This window comes from Apostichopus japonicus, chromosome 14, assembly GCF_037975245.1.
Source record: "Apostichopus japonicus isolate 1M-3 chromosome 14, ASM3797524v1, whole genome shotgun sequence".
Classification (NCBI taxonomy): domain Eukaryota; kingdom Metazoa; phylum Echinodermata; class Holothuroidea; order Aspidochirotida; family Stichopodidae; genus Apostichopus; species Apostichopus japonicus.
Window position 1 is genome coordinate 10,256,944 of NC_092574.1, and position 19,324 is coordinate 10,276,267.

Below are 19,324 nucleotides of genomic sequence, written 5' to 3' on the forward strand. Positions count from 1 at the left end.
ACATATCCTGTGGATCATTGCTTTTGTAGGTGATTCTTCATCGGGGCCCACAATATCCGTCAGCCCCACTGTTCAGAATTTGAAAATTCACAATTCTCGTGAATAAATTCACTTCAAAACATACCCATAATGTTGCACAAAATATCATCTATGGACAACCGATATAGAAAAACCTCCTTCAAACCCTAACACACGGGTCAAAATTGCACGAGTATGATGAAGAATGTTGGTTAGGGAATTTTCGAAAATTCAGACGGCTAATAAAAGATTTCGTTGAAGGAAATAAAAATATACCAGATATTTCCGGAAACCGAACACTACACACATCGACAGTTTTGAGCATGGGCGCAGATCAGTCTTGGATAATGGTGGGGACGCGTGTCTGTTCTATGACACTATCTAAGCGGAGCGCGACCATGGGTTCGCGCGTAGCGTACGATTTTTTTGGGCAAATATACCTCCCAGATCGCCGGAAATAACACTTCCCAGACCTACTGATGCTCCTAAACCTCCTTAAGTTTTAGATCTCATGGCTTAGAAATTTAGTTTGGAGAAATACATGGGCGTCTGCAGAAAGAAAATCAGGGGACAAATAATCCAAGTAGACTTTTGTGTATACGATGGGTCTGGGGTCCTCTCCCAGAAAACAAATATAGACTGCCGCAAATGCGATTTCCGTCCTATATTTAACAACTGTGGATAAAATACAATAAAATGAGAACTGCTGCATGTCATTTGCACAATGCTGGATCAAACTGCGCCAAAGTTCAATACAGGGGAACTTGAAATGCAGCTATTGGTCAAGACAAATTGGTGGGGACACGGTATATCATGTCCCCACTACTGAAAAAGTTGGTGGGGACGCGTCCCGCTGTCCTCACCAGGATCTGCGCCCATGGTTTGGAGGCTGTTATCGTGGAACGCCATTTTCATGCTCACTGATATGATGTGATATCTGCTGTTTGCTTTACAAATTCGAATAGCTGTTCCTCTTTCTCTTCCCTTTTTCTTGCCGTATTTTCTACTCCATCCTTTTCTCCTTTTCTCTCTTTCTTCTTTTTCTTTTCCTTCCTTCACCTCGTTGAAGTTGGCAAGTGTATACAGTTCCAAAGCTATTCAACAGCAACAAAACGTTATTTTGTGTATGTCTGTTGTGGGGTGAAGTTAGCGCTATGAGCTACAAGTTCCAATGCGCAAGGTGGGGGAAAGGGGCTAGAAATAATGTGTGGGTCAATTCTAACTCGGTTTTCGGTCGTTTATTGTTGATGTAGCCTACCAGGTAAAAGGTTGAAATGACTTTAACAATTTCAAATTTAATAATTTGATTTATTATGCAATTTGGAGCACATAACATAGGCTATAACAGAACATTACTGGCAAAAACTAGGGGGGGTTGATTGTGTGGGCCAACCCCCCCCCCTCTTCAAAAAGTGGGGGGTTAAAACCCCCCCAACCCCCCCTGTTTCTCCGCCACTGTAACATACTAACGCTCATGCCTATATGTCAGAACATGAGCACTATGACGTGGAGCTCCAAATTAATGCTAAATACAACTAGGATTACATCGGAATGTCCACATCTGTGTAACATTTCGTATGCTCCTGTGCTATTCGAAAATAACATGTTATAAACTTCCCAATTATTGTCTTCATTTTAATTCACTTAAAGAAACTCCTGTAATTAAATATCTTTTACCCATTACTTGCTATTAGACTTTGCTTCTATTAGTTATTTCAGTATGTCGACTACAACTTCAAAAGCAATGCCGTGGTTTTGGTTGTGAACACAAAGTTACTATACAGAGAACTCCCTGACGAGAACGAAAACTTTTTGTAAACACAGAAAGCGTTTTATGCAGGTAAAGTGACAGTAACAATTGTCCTTGGTGATAAGCATGTACGTTTTTTCGAGTCGACAGAAAATTTAGCAGTCGTGGAAAACTGTGTACATTGATACAATTCATACGATGCTCTCAACCGAACAAAAGACAGGAATTCTTATGTATTACTCACGGTTTAGCACTTTACCGAAATGCTGAACAAGCAATATATAATCGAATCACAAAGAAACTTGAATAATTCAAAACCAGGTTAAGTTTAAGTAAACATGCTTTGATGGCATATGTTAAACTGACAATTTTGTGTACTTTAAGAAGGACAGGTAAATAACTTAAGGTAAATCTTGAGTCGTTTTCATCTTCTCCTACTCCTTACAGACATATTTTTGCAATCATAATGTCATCCGTGGCATCGTTGTTATTTGGCATGTGAATAGTTCGAAGAATATTGGAGAACTCACTCTCAGAGTTTAAAGCTTACAATGTCAAGTTTTGTTTGATTAATCTTAAAGGATCAATGCAAAATATTTTATAGAAACCTATGAAATTGATATCATTCGTAGTGTGCCCTTCACCAGGTCATGTTGGCATAAATATGATATGGGACAGCTGTACATGTTATTTTCATTTGGGGCTGCAAACCAGACGGTTACCTCAAGTTTTTCGAAAATATGAATCCAACATATTAAGAACTCCAACGGTTAAGCGTCTTCCGATAAAGAAAAGGACTTTCTTCATAACATTTAAAATCGAATGGGTACTTTAAGGAACTTTTTTATTTTAGTTGCATACGTTCCCCTGCCTCCTACACCCGGACTCCGTCGCCCTGTAAGTCTCCAAGACGAATTTCCAAGAAGTAATATGTAATTTGTCCAAAAGCTATAAATCTACTTCGTAGTATTTCAAAACTGTCTACGAACTGAAATTTGAAGTTATTCGCATCACGATGAATGTCTTGTTTGGACCAAAATCCACAACAAGGTTAGTTAAAATCTCCGGAAATTACATCGCAAGACCGTGATTGAGATGTCCGGATAAAGCCTAATCCTTAATGGTATAGCGGTTACCAAAACGTGGACACGTTAAGGCCGTCACGATGGACTTTATTTGAGTACAGAAGACCTTTCCTTTAAGCATACAATTCCAAAACAATCATTCATCTGGGTTTTTGTTAACAATTGGCTTTAGGCATAGGCAGAATTTCAGTCTTTGTATGACTATATAGTCCAAGCAAAAGAAGAGTTACAGTGCGGTTAATTTTTCTATAGCTAAATATGTGGAATGCCATTTTATATTAAAGCCAACTTGACGATGACGTCGGTTCCTCGATAGACGTGGTACTGTTTGTTCATTGAGTTTTATAAAGCATAATAACTCAACCAAACTATTTTCTGTTTAATATGAACAACTGAACACTTTTAGATGTCGTTCACTACTATTTGTCCTTGATAACTTTCTTATGCATGATAAAAGAGTTATTTGAGACAATAACATTTGATAGTAACCTATCGCTTCTTGTGTTGCATCTAGGGAACTGGCTTAATTATATGTACATTGGACCCAGTATAGTCCAGTCGTTTTAATAAAAAAGCTTCATATACTTAAAGGGTCATTTCTCAAAGATAAGTATAGTAACACAACCTGGACTGATAACAGCGTTGTATAGTGCTTTAAAACATATCAATATTAATGTTATGCCATATAAAGTCATGTCAAGTCAAATTATGCACACATAAAGATCTATTGTGCCATGAACTCATGCCGCAAATAAATCTTAATTAAAACGTGCGTATGAATACTTATCGTATCGTAGCGGCCGTATCGTTGGCGCTATTGTTTGTTTTCGTTGCTTCTGTCTTAGGAAATAGTAAGGAGTTATCACGGTCTCACAACATGAATATACCATACGATACAAAATCATATCACAATTTTCAACTTGGTTTCATCGGTATGTGGCAAACTCGGCTGCCCGAAGAATGCCGGTACCACTATCACATGTGACAATTTAAAGGAACATTTAAAGGAAAAATTTAAAGGAACACTCCAGTGGAGTGGTCAGGGTACAGGGACAAAGGACAGAAGCTTGACGTTTTGAAAAGGGAGTCAGATAGGGCTGCCTAGTCTCGCCACAGTTGGGTAGAGGATCGTGAGAGAGGTAGAGCAGAAACTCCCAGGGTGTAGTGGAAAGATCATAGGAGGACGAGCGGTATGGAATATCCGCTATGCTGATGACACCACCCTGATTGCTAATAACAAGAAGGAAATCATGAACATTGCAGAACACCTCAAACAAGAAAGCTTAAAGATGGGTCTTCGTATTAACAACTCAGAGACATGCACAATGACAGTGCATGGAAAGGGGAATGTGAAGATCCAGGATGATGAGCTTGAAAATCTGAGGAAATTTAAGTTTCTGGGATCGTACACAGCTGATGAAGGAGAGAGAATCACAGACATCAAGGTCAGAATAGAACAAGCAAAGAGCATAGTTTCAAATTGATCAGATGTATGGAAGTCTAAGGACATATGCTATAAGTTGAAAGTGAACCTCGCAAAGGCTAGTATTTGTCCGGGAGTGCTGTTCAAAACGGCTGCGAAAGATGGACTTTGGGAAAGATAGAGGAGAAGGCAATTGAGGTTTTGGAGAAGAGTTTTGAGAGTCAGCTGGAGATAGAGAGAGGCGTACACACGAATGGATTAGAAGGAGAGTTGATATCACTGTAGAGAAAGGAATGTTGGAAGAAGTAAGGAAGAGGAAGTTGAGAAAGTATGATCTCTGGAAGGGAAGAAGCAACAGCTTAGTTTTGGCAACGATTGAAGGAGAGGTGTGCGCAATAGGAAGACGAAGAAGAAGAACGGTTGGCTTGATAACAACAAAGAGTAAAGAGGAAGTTTACGGCCCTAATAACAGGGTTATAGGGCAAACTGAACTGTTTGGTTAAACCATTTGTTTAAGCAGGGATATTGACGATCACAGAGACCATGTTGTCATACAATTGATTTCAAGCACGACTTGCTCGACAAATCATTTACGTCTTGAGTTAGGGGCCGAGGAGTAGGGCGTATATGGTAAGGTTATAGTGTTGGTAAAGGAATCCGTGCTGGTGATGATGGTTGTCTTGGTGTCAGTGCTGAATTGGATCTCGATACTTGTTTTATACTGTTCAAACCGCTAAGCTTCCAGACAACATGTTGAATTGGATGACATGTTTGAACCTGTATGCAAGGAAAAGTACAAGCATCATAACTAACTGCTAACCTTGTTACTGCCCCTCAATTTTTAGTAGACATGAGACGAATCAGCTTCCTATATTATATTTATTTACCTTTTTAAGTAGCTCTTAATCACCCAATTGACTGCTTTCCTGACGCGTTTTGTAACCTTGATTTGAGAAATGTTAAGCTAAATTTCCTGATATTTAAGTATTTATAACGTAAATAACACATTTATTGTGTGTGATACGTGTTGTCATTACTAAAAGTTCGTATAAGGTCTTAGGGGCAAATCACTCCTCTAAAGCTATATTTCCGCTTGACCGTTAGTGTTTAAGTCTCTTCGAAGTGACGAATACTGAGATATTTATATCAAACTAACCTATTTCCACGTGAGAAAGAAGATGGTTGAAATGTTCTTATATTGTATATGGCAGTTATATAGTGAACACATATTCCTAAATCAACACATTCCATCCTTGTTTATTGTATGGATTGAATATTCAAAGTTTTATTGTCGATTTGAAGTTTCCATTTGCCTCTCTTTCAAGTTAAGATGGGCTGCAACATTTAAGTGAAACACAAGTTAAATTAAGTTTCAATTGTGTCATACAACGACGTCCCCTTTGCATTTGAGAATTTTCAAATTTCTTCTACAAAACTCCTATGAAACCAATTAGAAAATAGTTAATTTGTCTCCTTTCAGTCTACGTATAGATCATTCATTGAATGCTCATAATGACAAGACGTGATTATTTTAAACTTGTTTCTTTCTAGAGTGCTATGCACGTTGATTTTGTTGAATACGAAACATTTATGCGCACATTTTGGATATTGAGGACCACTTATTGTAAACCATGTATGGGTTTACATGGTTGACTGGTATATCCTGTACCTCTCCCGTGATGCCATTCCCCTATGCACTACCGTGTTTCCGGGATTTTTTTCATCTAACACTAAACCATGATCCTGATGCTTACATCGCAGTTCCGTTCTGTAAATTGATCAATTAATTCATACACCGTTAGTCATTCAACAGGTTGAACGGGCGACTATCATATTCAATGCCCACAAGCTTACTTTCTCATATTGATGTAAGCAGAGCTTTAACAACGTAAATTCTTACCAGTGTACATCAAAGTCATTCTCTAAATTTGGTTTTAAGTATTTGGAATTCATAACTCTTTACATCATACTTCGAACTATACATTTTCCCGAACATTAGGACGGTGGATATCAGGTGCATGCATAGCATGTCTCTCTGCACGAATCTTCCCCCATACTATCGTTATACACGTTCGGAGTGGGAGCTCTGTTAATGGCGGCTTCTAGGTGTGGAATCATGTAAGGATTATTTTGACCATGGGGGTTAACGGTACTTCCATCTTCATATTGGTCTATAGAGTGTCACTATTTTGGGCTGTTTCGCAAAGATCCACTCTATTTCTGAGGAAATGTGCCATTGTTCTCTATTAATTTTCATTGCTATTGCCATCCCCGTTACCTTACTCACAAGAAACAGGAGGTATGGGAGGTGAACCTGGCGGTGGGTGTTGGGAGAAGGCAGGGTAGAGGTAGGTGGACGTCATGTATTGATGGATACCTTACCGCCGTACACGATGATGCAGATAAATTTTTGCTTCACTGAAAAGCTCACTTTTCGTCTCGGTGGTAAAAAAGACTAAGTGATCGTTTGGCAATTTTAACACTATGAAGAAGTGAGGTCGATGCATGAAAGGTTTTCTTAAAACAGCTAGACAAAGTGCCCTACATATGATTGATCTGATTCAATTGTGCATAGGTTGTTTAGTGGCAACGCGTTAACAACACGTTATTCGTTGTATTTTTGATAATTAAAAGCGACGGGCTACTAATCAAAACTCCTTTGAAGTTTCTCGCTTAAGTACCGTATACTAAGTTCCATCGTTCATGCGTAACTGCCATTGAAGCTACTTTTCTTTAAACAAACAACCTACGGAAATGCACGTGGAGCGCTTGTGTATGAAAGAAAAAACAGAACTAAACTGGTTAATAACAAAAAATCAACAATATGGCTATGGCTTCTCGGTTGTTTATCGTTTCTTGTTTTCTAATGACTTCGACAAGGGGCGCCAGTGTGTTTGTGTACCATTTACACTTAAAGGTGTGAATGAACTCTTTCGTTGTATTCTGCTAACGTTTTCTTTTCTCCTTTGTGCCTCACTATAGCACTTAATAAGGCAATTATCCTACTTAACGATTGGTCATATTTGAAGGGTTGGAAAGCAATATTATTATACCACTTTAATTGTTTAAAACTTTCTGCATTAAATATAGTAAAAATAGGTATACTATCAATTTTCGGTGCATGCCATGCTCTCACCCTCTCCCTCCTTCGAACCGAAAACAGTACCCTACCATGGGCAAACAAACTCCCACACAGATTAACACGAACTCCCCCACAAAAAAAGCAAAAAATACAGAACCACACTGTTATCTGTACATCGCTAATACTGCCACCGAATGTCGCTATATGAACATTTAGTTACACACTTTCTCAACCAATATAGTGTTAAATGAGGGCGTTAAGGCCAAATACGCTTGAAAAACTAGAAGTGCATTTTCCTGCAAATACGCAATATTTTAGTGCGCGTGGAGTGCTTGCAGTATTAGGAAGAACTTCTCGGTTGTTCATAGTGTTATTTTTCGGCGGATATCACACCAGTAAGTGTAGTCATGTAGGTACCTGCAAAGTGAGGGCGCTTGTGAGGGCCGTGACAGGCTCAGCATAAGTTGCCTACGCAGATAGCCTCAGAAACCTACAAATGTACAGAGAATATATGAAGTTTCAACGTCCATTCATGTAGGTATCGTTCACTGTCTTGGTCAATATTGTAGCGTGTACGCGAACTACAATATGAAACATATTTACCTCTTGCTAAGATTTTAAACTATTGTAAGCATTTAACTCATAAAGAAACTTACATAATGATTTACGGTTTTCTTTATTCTCAGATTATAACGAATGTGCTGTTCGCCCATGTGAACACAGATGTATGAATACGCAGGGTAGTTACAAATGTTACTGCGAGCACGGATACTTATTATTACCTGACGGAAGGAGTTGTACAGGTAAGAACTGAGGGATTTCGAAACATTTTAACAAACTCAATGACAGAGTCTGAGTAACTGGCGTCCTTCTTTAATTGTGCAGAAAGATCCCATAAGCCATTAGCGCAAGTAGCTCAGTTCTTAACACAATGAGACTTGCTATGAGGGTATATATATAACCCCCTTTTTCGAAAAGTGAGCTCAATGTTCCAGCAGTACATACGAGAAGCTTAAGGACAGGACAAAAGATTAATAAAGGAACAATAGATTTTTGTTTGTATTTTTGTTTGTTTTTTGAAGCAACATTTCGATTTTCAATTGAAATGACACTGCAGTTTTCAACTTGTTCTTTTGTGTACGATTTACATAACACGCGTAAGATCTCTGTCTTTCAATCTCCGCCAAAAAAAAAAAAAAGGTTGAGAGAAAATGAGTCTCACGTTTTCATTTTGAGATGTGACTGAAACTAGGTCTACAGTCATGCGGTATCAGTTGCAGTAGTGAATTGTGTTGGCCTCTGAAATGTCTGAACAGTTACGGATTCCAAACCCTTTTTTGTTTGCTTCTGAACTCACTTGCTAACGCTTCTAGCAATGTAAAAACAAGTTTGAACTATTACAAATTGTCAGAAGTATACCTATACCACAGAGGGTGCGTTGATGCTAGAACATTTAACTTTCAATTTATATGAAATATGTCAGTTATCAGGCAAGTATAAGCAAGAAAGCAGTATTGTTTTTATTTCACTTCCAAAGCACAACATACTGTATCAAGAAATCAAGGTAACATAGTTTACGTTTAAGTTGTAAGTGTTAGCAGAGTAAGATGTCTAAACACCTGTACAAACAGAAAATCATGGTTGTGATTTTGTTTGGTTCGATATTCTTGGTGTCTTTGAGTTTTCTTTGCGCTTTGTGGGTCCTATTTTCTTGAAAATAATAAGCCCAGTTGAACAATCGGACAAATGGTGATACAAAAACTTCTTTGGAAATTGGTTATGCTGTCCACCAAAGTCAGCCTTGAAGCAAAGGGGTTTTCGATGTGGGTTAATGGTTGTCATTGTATATCGGCTTATAACGACATTAATTAGTCAAGTAATTATTTAACAAAAAAGGAAAAGGGCAGTGAATCCTTTTACGAGTAATTCTGTTGTTGCCACAATTCGTGCTGCTTCAAAGGTGCAGGATTAGACAGCTACATTTTGATTGAAAAGGCCGTCTTTGCCAGGAATCAAAGAGATTCTCGACTTAAGCCCTGTGACCTTCTCACAATTGTGAAAAGATCAGAGAGCTACAGTTAAATAACAACGAAGTGAGATGTAAAGACACCGTCTGCTTGCTGAACGAGAAAGGTTTGTTTTTTCCCGGTAATTCAGAATGGTCTGTGTTTTGAATCAGTTGTAGAAGTGGCTAGATTGAAATTGTTGAGTACGATATGGTCGGGTGGACACTCGGGAAATGGACGGGGGTGTGTGTGGGGGGGGGGGGCGGAGTCAGCGATCACCTGAAGATTGTTTTATTTGGTTTTGATTGTGCGATATACAAAATATGATATGCAATTAGTTATATGACTATGGAACAGTACAGGAAAAACTATCCACTCAATCCCTACATCTCCATTTATTCAGTTGTTCCATAACAACTCCCTGATTTATTCCACTGATGAGTTGAGCAAAAGTCATCATTTAACATTATATTGGTACAAAAAACGATGTCTGGAATCTGCGGTTCCACAATCAAAGTAAACTTTCGGTAATAGAACTGTATCTTATCACTCTCGAGGTAAATCTATAGATTTATGAATTTTATAGGTGTATATAATTTTATGTAATTGATATGGAGGATAATTGTTTTCACTTTGTCTTTTCCTGCCTTTTCAACGGTTAGTTTTTATGAAACCTTTGCTAATTCCTCGGCTGTTTTCCTTTCTCCCTGTTGCTCTTGTTAATTTGAATAGGAGTTTTGCCACTATCGCGCTTTAAAGCTTTCATAAATGATTTTGAATTGTAATAGAGAAACATATGACCTTCTGAAAATACTTCCCGTTGGACTTTGCTTAGTTTCAAAGATACATTCTAAATTATGGATTAGGTCGTTGACAAATCAAGAGGCCTTGCATTTTTCAAAACGGTGAGCTCTGCGAAAGGATTCCTAAATCATTGCTAAAGAAAATTAGAGATAAAAGGAGGGCAGCTCTCTCTTTGATAGGTATATATGCTATGTCCGACCACGCAAACGCAAACGAAGTCATTTCGTACATGAGAATTTCTTCCACCTGCCTTTTTTTACATGTTTGATATTGTTTGGAAATCTTTACATTTCTTCCAAAAATGACTGTCATAATTAATGTAAGTTAAAACCAAAAGTTGGTAGATATAATATATTTTTGGGAGTGGTCTACGATGCATTTGCGCTGCAGACTTTAGCAAGTCTGGACGATCCGAAACTTTGATACAAGAATTAAGTGAGAATGAGGGCAAACGTCCCGCCGCGACGTACTGCCGTCTTGCGAGAGAAACAAAAATATGTACCATATTGTAAATAGAATAATTATGATCTCCTTTGAATAAAGGGATTTTGAGGAGCTACATATGACATTTTTGGTAAGGAGGAGTGTTGTTTTGTCTTTTGCAGCTGATGATCGATGTTACAAAACAAGATGTGCGTTTGGCTGCATACAGTATTCAGATGGCTTCAGGTGCTACTGCCCAGGTGGTCTGCAATTAACATCCGATGGCCTCGGATGCCAAGGTTGGTTACCAGATGCGAATCAATTGTCTTTAAATTACGAAAGCAGATATGGCAAAACCACCGATTTGTACATTTTCTTCTAAATAAGAAACAGAAAGGTCAAGTTCACGTAAGTTTCGTCGGCATTAGCAAGACGAAGCGTGTGGTGTCAAGTTAACGGGTTCTTAAAGTTGCAAATAGAAACTTTCCAATCAAATTACGGAAAAGCTACACCATTATCTTCTATGAACCCTGAAATTATTTGTAATTGACAACTATTCACCAGGGACTTGTCTGTCTTTCTGTAATCTGCAGAAAACTGTTTTAATATTAATTTTCAAAACTGAGCTTTTGACGAATGCACATTTAAATTCGGCAAGTATAATTGTCCAATCATTTACAGTAGAAATACGTATTGTACCGTCTGCTTATGATGAGATAAGCGTACCAGGACATGGAGTCCATACGCTCGCGTGGGTTTTGATTGGGAGAATGGGATAACGTTTGTTCTGTATATAGAGTTAAAACTTCCAGTACCAGGAATTATTTAACACCATGCTATCATTTGAAATCCCTGAAATGTTCAATGCGTGAAATATGCAAAGCAGTTAAACATCTTGAGCCCACGCGGTGTATAGAGAAATTTCAAGTATTGAGTATTGGCAAGTGAACAGCTTAAGGAAAACAAATTTTCCAAAGTGCAGAGTATAGTGTAATTTTCTTCCTTGAAGTTCGTAGTTTTAGTAGATAGCAATATCTGAAAATGTTCTACTTCTCTTTACTGAACAGAGGGATTGCAAGAAGATTTTTCATGTCGTAAACAGCTATGACTCGACACATGAACAAATTACATTTTATTTTTCAGTGGGCCTATATCAGAGTTACAACGTTTCAATATCTTTGGATTCTGACGCCTCTCAATCAAAAATAAATAGCTGAATATATAAAGTTCAATCAAATCATTGGATTGTTGTTTTTACCCTATTGTTAATTGTAATGGCAACAATTATTACATTTCGTCCAAGATGTTTGTCCATTGGATCAATGCTATTCAGCATCACTGAATTCAAAACGGCCTATGACACATGTAACATTTGTAATACATTACGAACGAGGAACATAATAAAAAGCATGTAAAGTTTGTATCTAACTTGCCCTGCAAAGTCAAACACAACGGCAAACCGAATACCTTCAACATTATTTGATACCGTTTTTTTGTTTGTAGATATTGATGAATGTTCTGATGGACAGACGAGATGCCCAACGGGGAGACGCTGTGTCAATACTTATGGGAACTATATGTGCCTTTGTCCCAAGGGTAACCATTACGCTTACGTCGATGGAAGTTTAGAATGTGTTGGTAGGTTGTTCCTGGATTAGTTATCATCCTTAAAATCATATAATATATATTAAGGAATTGAGACTGAAACTAATTCTGTTGCAGATAAAAATTACTCTGGCAAAAAAAATCTTATAATATTATGTTGCCAATAATTGACTAAAACTTACCTAAAATGCTTCATTCGTGGTAAATCACGATAATAAAAATATGCGGAATCGTTACAGTATATTGGACATGTCCTACTTTAATTCACCCGACATATATTTCAATCCTTTTCAATAAAGTGGAAAATAACTTGTAGGTTTAGTTAAACCAGCTTTCCTCGATTATTGACATTAATTTAAGGACGTGTCCATCTCTAAGGTAGATGCATCTCTTGGGGATCAAGTAAAGCGCCCACATCGACGGCATGTAATTGCTTGACATTTGTTTAACTTGATTGTGGTGAATGATATCGCTTGTTTTGGCCTTGTGAAATGCCTACAGACGTCCGAGATCATCAACAAATAATTCCATATCAGCCTTTTATTTATGCACTCATCTTGTAGCCGGTAAGTGTGTTTACGAAAATACAAACGATGTTAATTTAACAATCTACAGGATGCAACAGCGATATGAATGACCTCGGGATGTTGTTGAATAATTGTGTTTTTGTTAACTTAGTTCTATGTTTACTGGAAAACAACTGAATCTTCCTAACAATGGAGACATCAAAACACGAAAAGATAGAAAGGAAAAGGTAATCTTACTGTCTTAGGTAGCTTAGATTGCAACTTGGATCAATTAAGTTGTGTTTCAAAGTAGAAATGGAATCATATCGAGTTACATAATGTGTCTGCTTGTTGGTTTCCGCAATACTATATCATGGGTTGCTGATGGCACCTTCCTCATTGTGCTGTGACATAACATTTACGAAGACTACATTGTTTGCAGTAATTCGTTAGATCTGGAGAAGGAGGTTAAATTCGTTCTTTCCTTGACCTACATACCAACAAAGAGAAAGAAAACATGCTTATTATTTATACCCACTCTGCAAACATGAAAACAAACGAAAATACAAGAAGACGATCGTGCTTCTGACTCAGTGACATCGTTCTGGTGTAGTTTAGGTCTTTAGCTGGTATTCCATTTCATTATGTTTTAATTATTGTGTCACTTCCGGATGATTACTATAATTAGCAGATTGCAATCAGTATTACGTTGTTACAGTTACTGACCTGTTACATATCATTAGTCAGTGTAAATGTCACGGCGATGATACTTTCTAAATAATAATAAGAAAAGAAGAAGAAATTATACAAACGGCAGATTCTTTTCTAGTGGTCTGATCCATACCATAATTATTTGACATTAACCCTAGTGATACCATTTAATTTATTTGCATTTTAAAACAAAACGTTGAACAACTACAGTATATTAACCAACAGCGAGTTAAAATAAAAAGATATATTTGGGAAATCTTGTGCTCATCAAATCACATATGCGGACCCTACTTTTCTGCTTGCATGGTTGTGATCCCTACAATAAACCATTTCTTGTTTCATATTATTAGATATGGATGAATGCAATATGCAGATGCACAGTTGCCATGAGGACGCCCATTGTATCAATGCTCCTGAAGGGTATGAATGTGAATGCAACGGAGGGTTCGTTGGGGATGGCTACAAATGTGCTGAGTTAGGTAAGAAACCTTGTTGTGATGTATTAAGAAATTCTTCTTAGTTTCTTTGGAGAATGTATGTACCTGACGGATAGCGTATATGTTTTCACTCAAAGGTAAGGTTCTTTCCTATAGGGCCTATCTGTATCTTGAGCTGATGCTCTCAGTCAAACTGGCGTCAGACAGGGTGCCACCTAATGACTTACTTGTGTCATTTACATGTAGTCTCTCAAACACTCACTGGAGCAAAAAGGGGAGCTACCAAACCCCTGAGTAGATTTTTTTGATATGCACATTTTATTAAATATCGTCTTTCAGAATCTGTCTGCAAAAACGCATGTTTATATTACCAAAAGTAAGTAACATATTGCAATATACAAACTAAATAACAGCACGTGTTTTATCGACTCGTTAAGTGCAGGCCTAACGCCCTAGGCCCGATACTTCGCCCCCCCCCCCCACTCTACCTACACCTATGCATTGCACCGCTGCATATTATGTGATTTCATAAGGTTTGTCTACTGTTCGATCAGTGTAAAATGTGTTACATATATTCATTCTTGCCTTTGATACATTTGTCCGGTTTCGTCGATACATGATATATCCTTATCATCGTTAAAAAATATGTGCAAAAACTACTAAACGTCACCGAAACCGTTGATGATGCTACACCGATACTAACTACGTACTACGCGGTTTCCTTAGGCAACTCGGAAGTTTCACACATGCCAGAAGCCCCTTTATCATGCTGAATGTTCCCTGTGTATCTGTCTATATCCTTCCATAAGGTTTGGTAATCATACAGGAAGTTCCTAGCACAATTATGATGAATGTTGATTGCACATGTCGAGTATTATATTCCCCTAAACGTTCATTAGAGACGCCGGAGTTACTAGCACACATGTCTTAGATTCTTTGCACATGCCGGGGCATGTTTTTTGCACATTGAGGTTCCACGCCCTTGCCGCAGGTTCCATACAAATGTCGCGGTAGAACCCACGCCTCGGCCGTAAGTTCCTTGTCCAAGCTGTAAGATGATTTCGTAATGAATTCCCGCAACATCTAGGACTTTGATGTACTTGTCGGAATTTCCTTTACTATGCAGATGATCCTTGTTCTTGCATATGTTAGGGTCCTTGCCCATACCAGACGCTCCTCTCCAATTCTGCAGGTTGCATGCTCATAACGGACGTCATGCGCATGCAGGAGATCATATTTTGACCACATACCGAGGGTTTCTAGCTCATGCCATGAGCTAGTGCACGTTGCCGACACCAATAACAACAAGAAACATTCAGTTGATGTGGCAATGTGTTAAATGGATCATTACCAAAGCATTGCATTAATGTCGAACCTAAAGCAGATCTGCCACATCCATTTTCGCCAGCCGCCCCATAAAGCCACGTTATAGATGCTTGGCTTTTCGTCGTGTCGTTTGGATTCACTCTGTTTTACGATATATTTTTGTGGCCAGGAGACTGTGGAAGCCATCAATCTACACCTATTAAATACAAAAAGGACCTGACAATTCCGTGTACAAATTTATGGGGACTGCTTCTTGCGTTTTCAACTTTGAACTTACGCCGATAGTCGGTAGATAGTTACATTTATGTTATTTTAGGAAGGTCGGATTGTAAATATAGTAGTAATGAAAACTTGAGAGCACATTTTAACTTTGATCCCGCGCAGATGGCTTGGGCAAAAATGTAATGTTTTACCTACAGTTTTAATAAAATATGTATATATATATATACATATACTGAATTCCCATTTACCGCCAAAGTAGATATTCAACCTAGTTCGTTGACCCGAAGTGTTCTTTTCTGTCGCTATCTGTGATGTTTCTCGGGTAACGACTGCAACCTTTTGTGTTAAGAAAGAGAACTATCTGACTTAAACTTTTGACTCGACAAATAATAAATAACTGCCTATACTAAAAATCATAATTTTAAAAAGGTGAGGTAATTTACCTCTTATGGTACACAACATTCTTTGTTTTATACGTGCTTACAGTTTAACTACCTTGTTAATTAATGGGACTATCGAGACAAACAAACGATATTGGCAATTGCATTGTTCTAGCTGTGGCTCTATGAACAAGGTTGGGTGTACATCTGTTTCGAAATTTTTAGTTGGCATCTGTTATGTTTTGGTCACAGTTTGCGAAATACAATCACGTAAATAGGTTGGTTTACACAACTGACAACATCAAATGTCAATCGTTAAAAAACTATTTATCAGCGTTTACGATTCAGTTTGTTGGTTTTACAAGGGAACGGGATTGAAATATTTGAAAGGTGCAATAATAAGGGAAAGTATCCTAAAGCTACATTTATAACACTTAGGCTATACACACAAAGATAATAACGGTATTGGTGTGAAACAAAGCTGAACAATTTATGTCAGCGTATATGCAGCCTACGCTTAAAATGTTACTGTATATATGTTCAATTCCTCTCAATACCTACGATAAATAGGTCACAACACGAATGAGGAGAACCGGTTGCCGGAGATCCCTGCTAAAATGCCAAGACAACCCCGAGCCTATGCCTAATTCATATTTTGACAACCTTTCACTATCGACGACAAGCTCCTATTTGAAGTCTTCATTTGCTAATGATCGAGAAATTAGACAGCTATTTTAAGGCAAACTATTCAATCATGTGTTAACATTTCCTCCCGTCACTCGCCCACAGATAGTCGAACATGCAGCGATAGTCCATGTTTTCCTGGCGCAGAGTGCACCGATACTGAGGTTGATGTTGACACAATCGACTTTGAACAAGTCGATTCGGTCCGAAGTTTTAACTGCGGAGATTGTCCGAGTGGACATACTGGAGACGGCATTGACTGTGCTCGTGAGTATATTCTGTCAAGACTTCTGGCCAAAATAAAACTAAGATGTTTGTTTTTGTCAATTGCAATCGTGCGTTGAGTGATGGGTAAACAGTATGTCGCTATACCGCCACATGATAAATTTCGTCTTAAACGCACCGTATACAAAACTGACTGAGCCGTCTGCTCATCCAATCCTCTTTCATGAACACCGTCAAGAACTCAAACTCAAAGTGAATGAGTGTGTGGTTTTTGGTCGGTAGGTTACTTAGACGCACCTCAAAATTTATAATGGGCCCATTCAATAAACAATTTATTGATTTCGAATTTGATGGGACTTTTCTTAAGTTATCAAGGAAGCGACATAATGATTGAGCATGAAAATGTTAAAGTCATTACATCTAACACCCTACTCGGTTTCAACCATGGAAGTTCATAACCGATGCGTCTGCAAATATTTCACATGTCAACATCAACCAAGTCTCTCATCTTAATATTAAATCTTTGCTTTGAAAGTACTGAGGATTCGGATGCTAATTATAACATTTGATATGGACCGGTAATTATATATAAAATAGACTGCTGATTGAGAAGGAAGGAACTATTAATTAAGACTTTACCGGATTATATGGAAGTTGAAGCATTGTATCCTCAATAACAATGTTTTAATGGAGCCAAATTGTTCTAACGAGCAGTTGAATGGTAACGAATTTCCCTATACTCTCGCGGTACATACTCACACCGAAACGCAAAATAGAATTTGTGACTACGATGTTATGTCAACTTTTAGGTTTTCCTGATAAGACCCAGTTTAACCCCTTACGTAAATGCCGACTTGATCACACATGTGTTAGATACTTTGTATTTAAGAGGAACACGGAGAGTGCTGGGCGAGACCGCAGTGCACAGCATGATTTGACCTTTACCCACGAGAAACTGGATACGATATAGCTCCCATCTAATACCGAGACTTATCTTTCCTTTTTTAATGCATCTTCGGTCAACTCAAACAATCACAAGAGGAATTACTACGGCATGCCATACGTTTCAAAAATGTCCAAAGCAATATAAGCATGTCCAAAATAATATAAGCATGTCCAAATTTATATAAACATGTCGAAACTAATATGAGTATGTCCAAAAATAATAAGAGCATGTCCAAAATAATATGAGAGTGTCGAAAGACTATATGAGCATGTCCAACATATTAAAAGAATGTCGAAAAATAATACAAGAGGGACAAATGTAACTGCCTAATTCAATTTTGTTTTGAACATTTTGGCGTTTTAAGTTACGCCATATGTTGCAAAATATCCAATAAAATATAAGCATGTCCAAACTTATATGAGCATGTCCAAATTTATATAAACATGTCGAAACTAATATGAGTATGTCCAAAAATAATAAGAGCATGTCCAAACACATATAAGTATGTCAAAATATAATATGAGCACGCCCAAAATTATATGAGAGTGTCGAATAATAATATAGAAGTCTCGAGTGTAACTGCTAACTTCAACTTTGTTATGAACATTTTGGCGTTTGAAGTCACGCCAAATGTTTCAAATATCGAACTTTTATATTGGTATGTCGAAAAAAATTAGCTTACAATACCTTCTTTGGAGGTAATTTGTATCAACTGACACAATGGTTATCATTATGACAATATATTATTGAAATATTCTTCTGTTTTTGTGACGCAAATAATTCAAAATATGTAAAAACAAGACCATCACCTAACATTTTTCCTTTTTACATCCCTACGTAATGTGAGTGGTTTCGCCCTGCCTAGAGGTGCTGAGATTATTCATATATTGTTGCGAAGGCAAAGAAGTTCACGTGCGAAAGTACGTACAACATGCACAAGCGCTAACAGTACAGTAGTTATCACACATGCGTACGTTGACAGTGAAAATGAACTACTATACTGTGTTACTTTTTTAACGGAAAATTGTGACACTTAATTACGGTTACCAGGCGAAGTCGGACACTAGCCCAGAATTAAAAAAAAATAAGCCTAGGTTAGGGGTATTCAACGTTTAATCTTCACTCTCACCTTTTAACTAAATTTCAAGATGGAAACGTGGGAAGAACTCGCCAACTACATATTATTGATTAAACCGCGTGGAATGTTGGACACAGTGGTTCTTCGTATTAAACTCACTGATAGTTACAGCACCTTGGGGCCAGGTTGATCACTCGCGCTACGAAACAACTCAACTAATATTTCCTCGAAAATAAAATCGTTCTTGATCGAAATATCATTAAAATATGAACACACACACTAATACGGTAATGGATGAACTGTATATCGTCTTAAGTTACGCTGGATATGGTGTTTTTGTTTTCAGCATACCAAAATAAAAAGTTTGATATTTGGAACATATGGCGTAAAATTCAAACGCCTGACTGTTCATTACAAAGTTGAATCGAGCAGTTACGCTCTAAACTTTTGTATTATTTTTCGACACTTTTTTATATTTTGGACATGCTCTTATAGTCTTTCGACACTCTTACATCATTTTGGACATGCTCTCATTATTTTTGGACATACTCATATTGGTTTCGACATGTTTATATAAATTTGGACATGCTTATATTTTTTTGGATATTTTGCA

The 19,324-nt window shown here is 37.7% G+C and overlaps 1 protein-coding gene across 4 annotated transcripts in view; it reads left to right on the top strand.

The window, feature by feature from the left end:
• LOC139979541 (uncharacterized) overlaps positions 1–19,324 on the top strand; it is a 118,867-nt gene that overhangs the window by 73,695 nt on the left and 25,848 nt on the right. For all 4 annotated transcript variants that reach the window (XR_011797203.1, XR_011797204.1, XM_071990458.1 and 1 more), the window contains exons 4-8: positions 8,045–8,161; positions 10,774–10,890; positions 12,095–12,229; positions 13,764–13,892; positions 16,568–16,729. Coding sequence is in view for 2 of the 4 variants with exons in the window: in XM_071990458.1 (XP_071846559.1) it covers positions 8,045–8,161; positions 10,774–10,890; positions 12,095–12,229; positions 13,764–13,892; positions 16,568–16,729 (660 nt within the window). In the remaining 2 variants the exon portion in view is untranslated. The remainder of the gene's footprint in view (positions 1–8,044; positions 8,162–10,773; positions 10,891–12,094; positions 12,230–13,763; positions 13,893–16,567; positions 16,730–19,324) is intronic.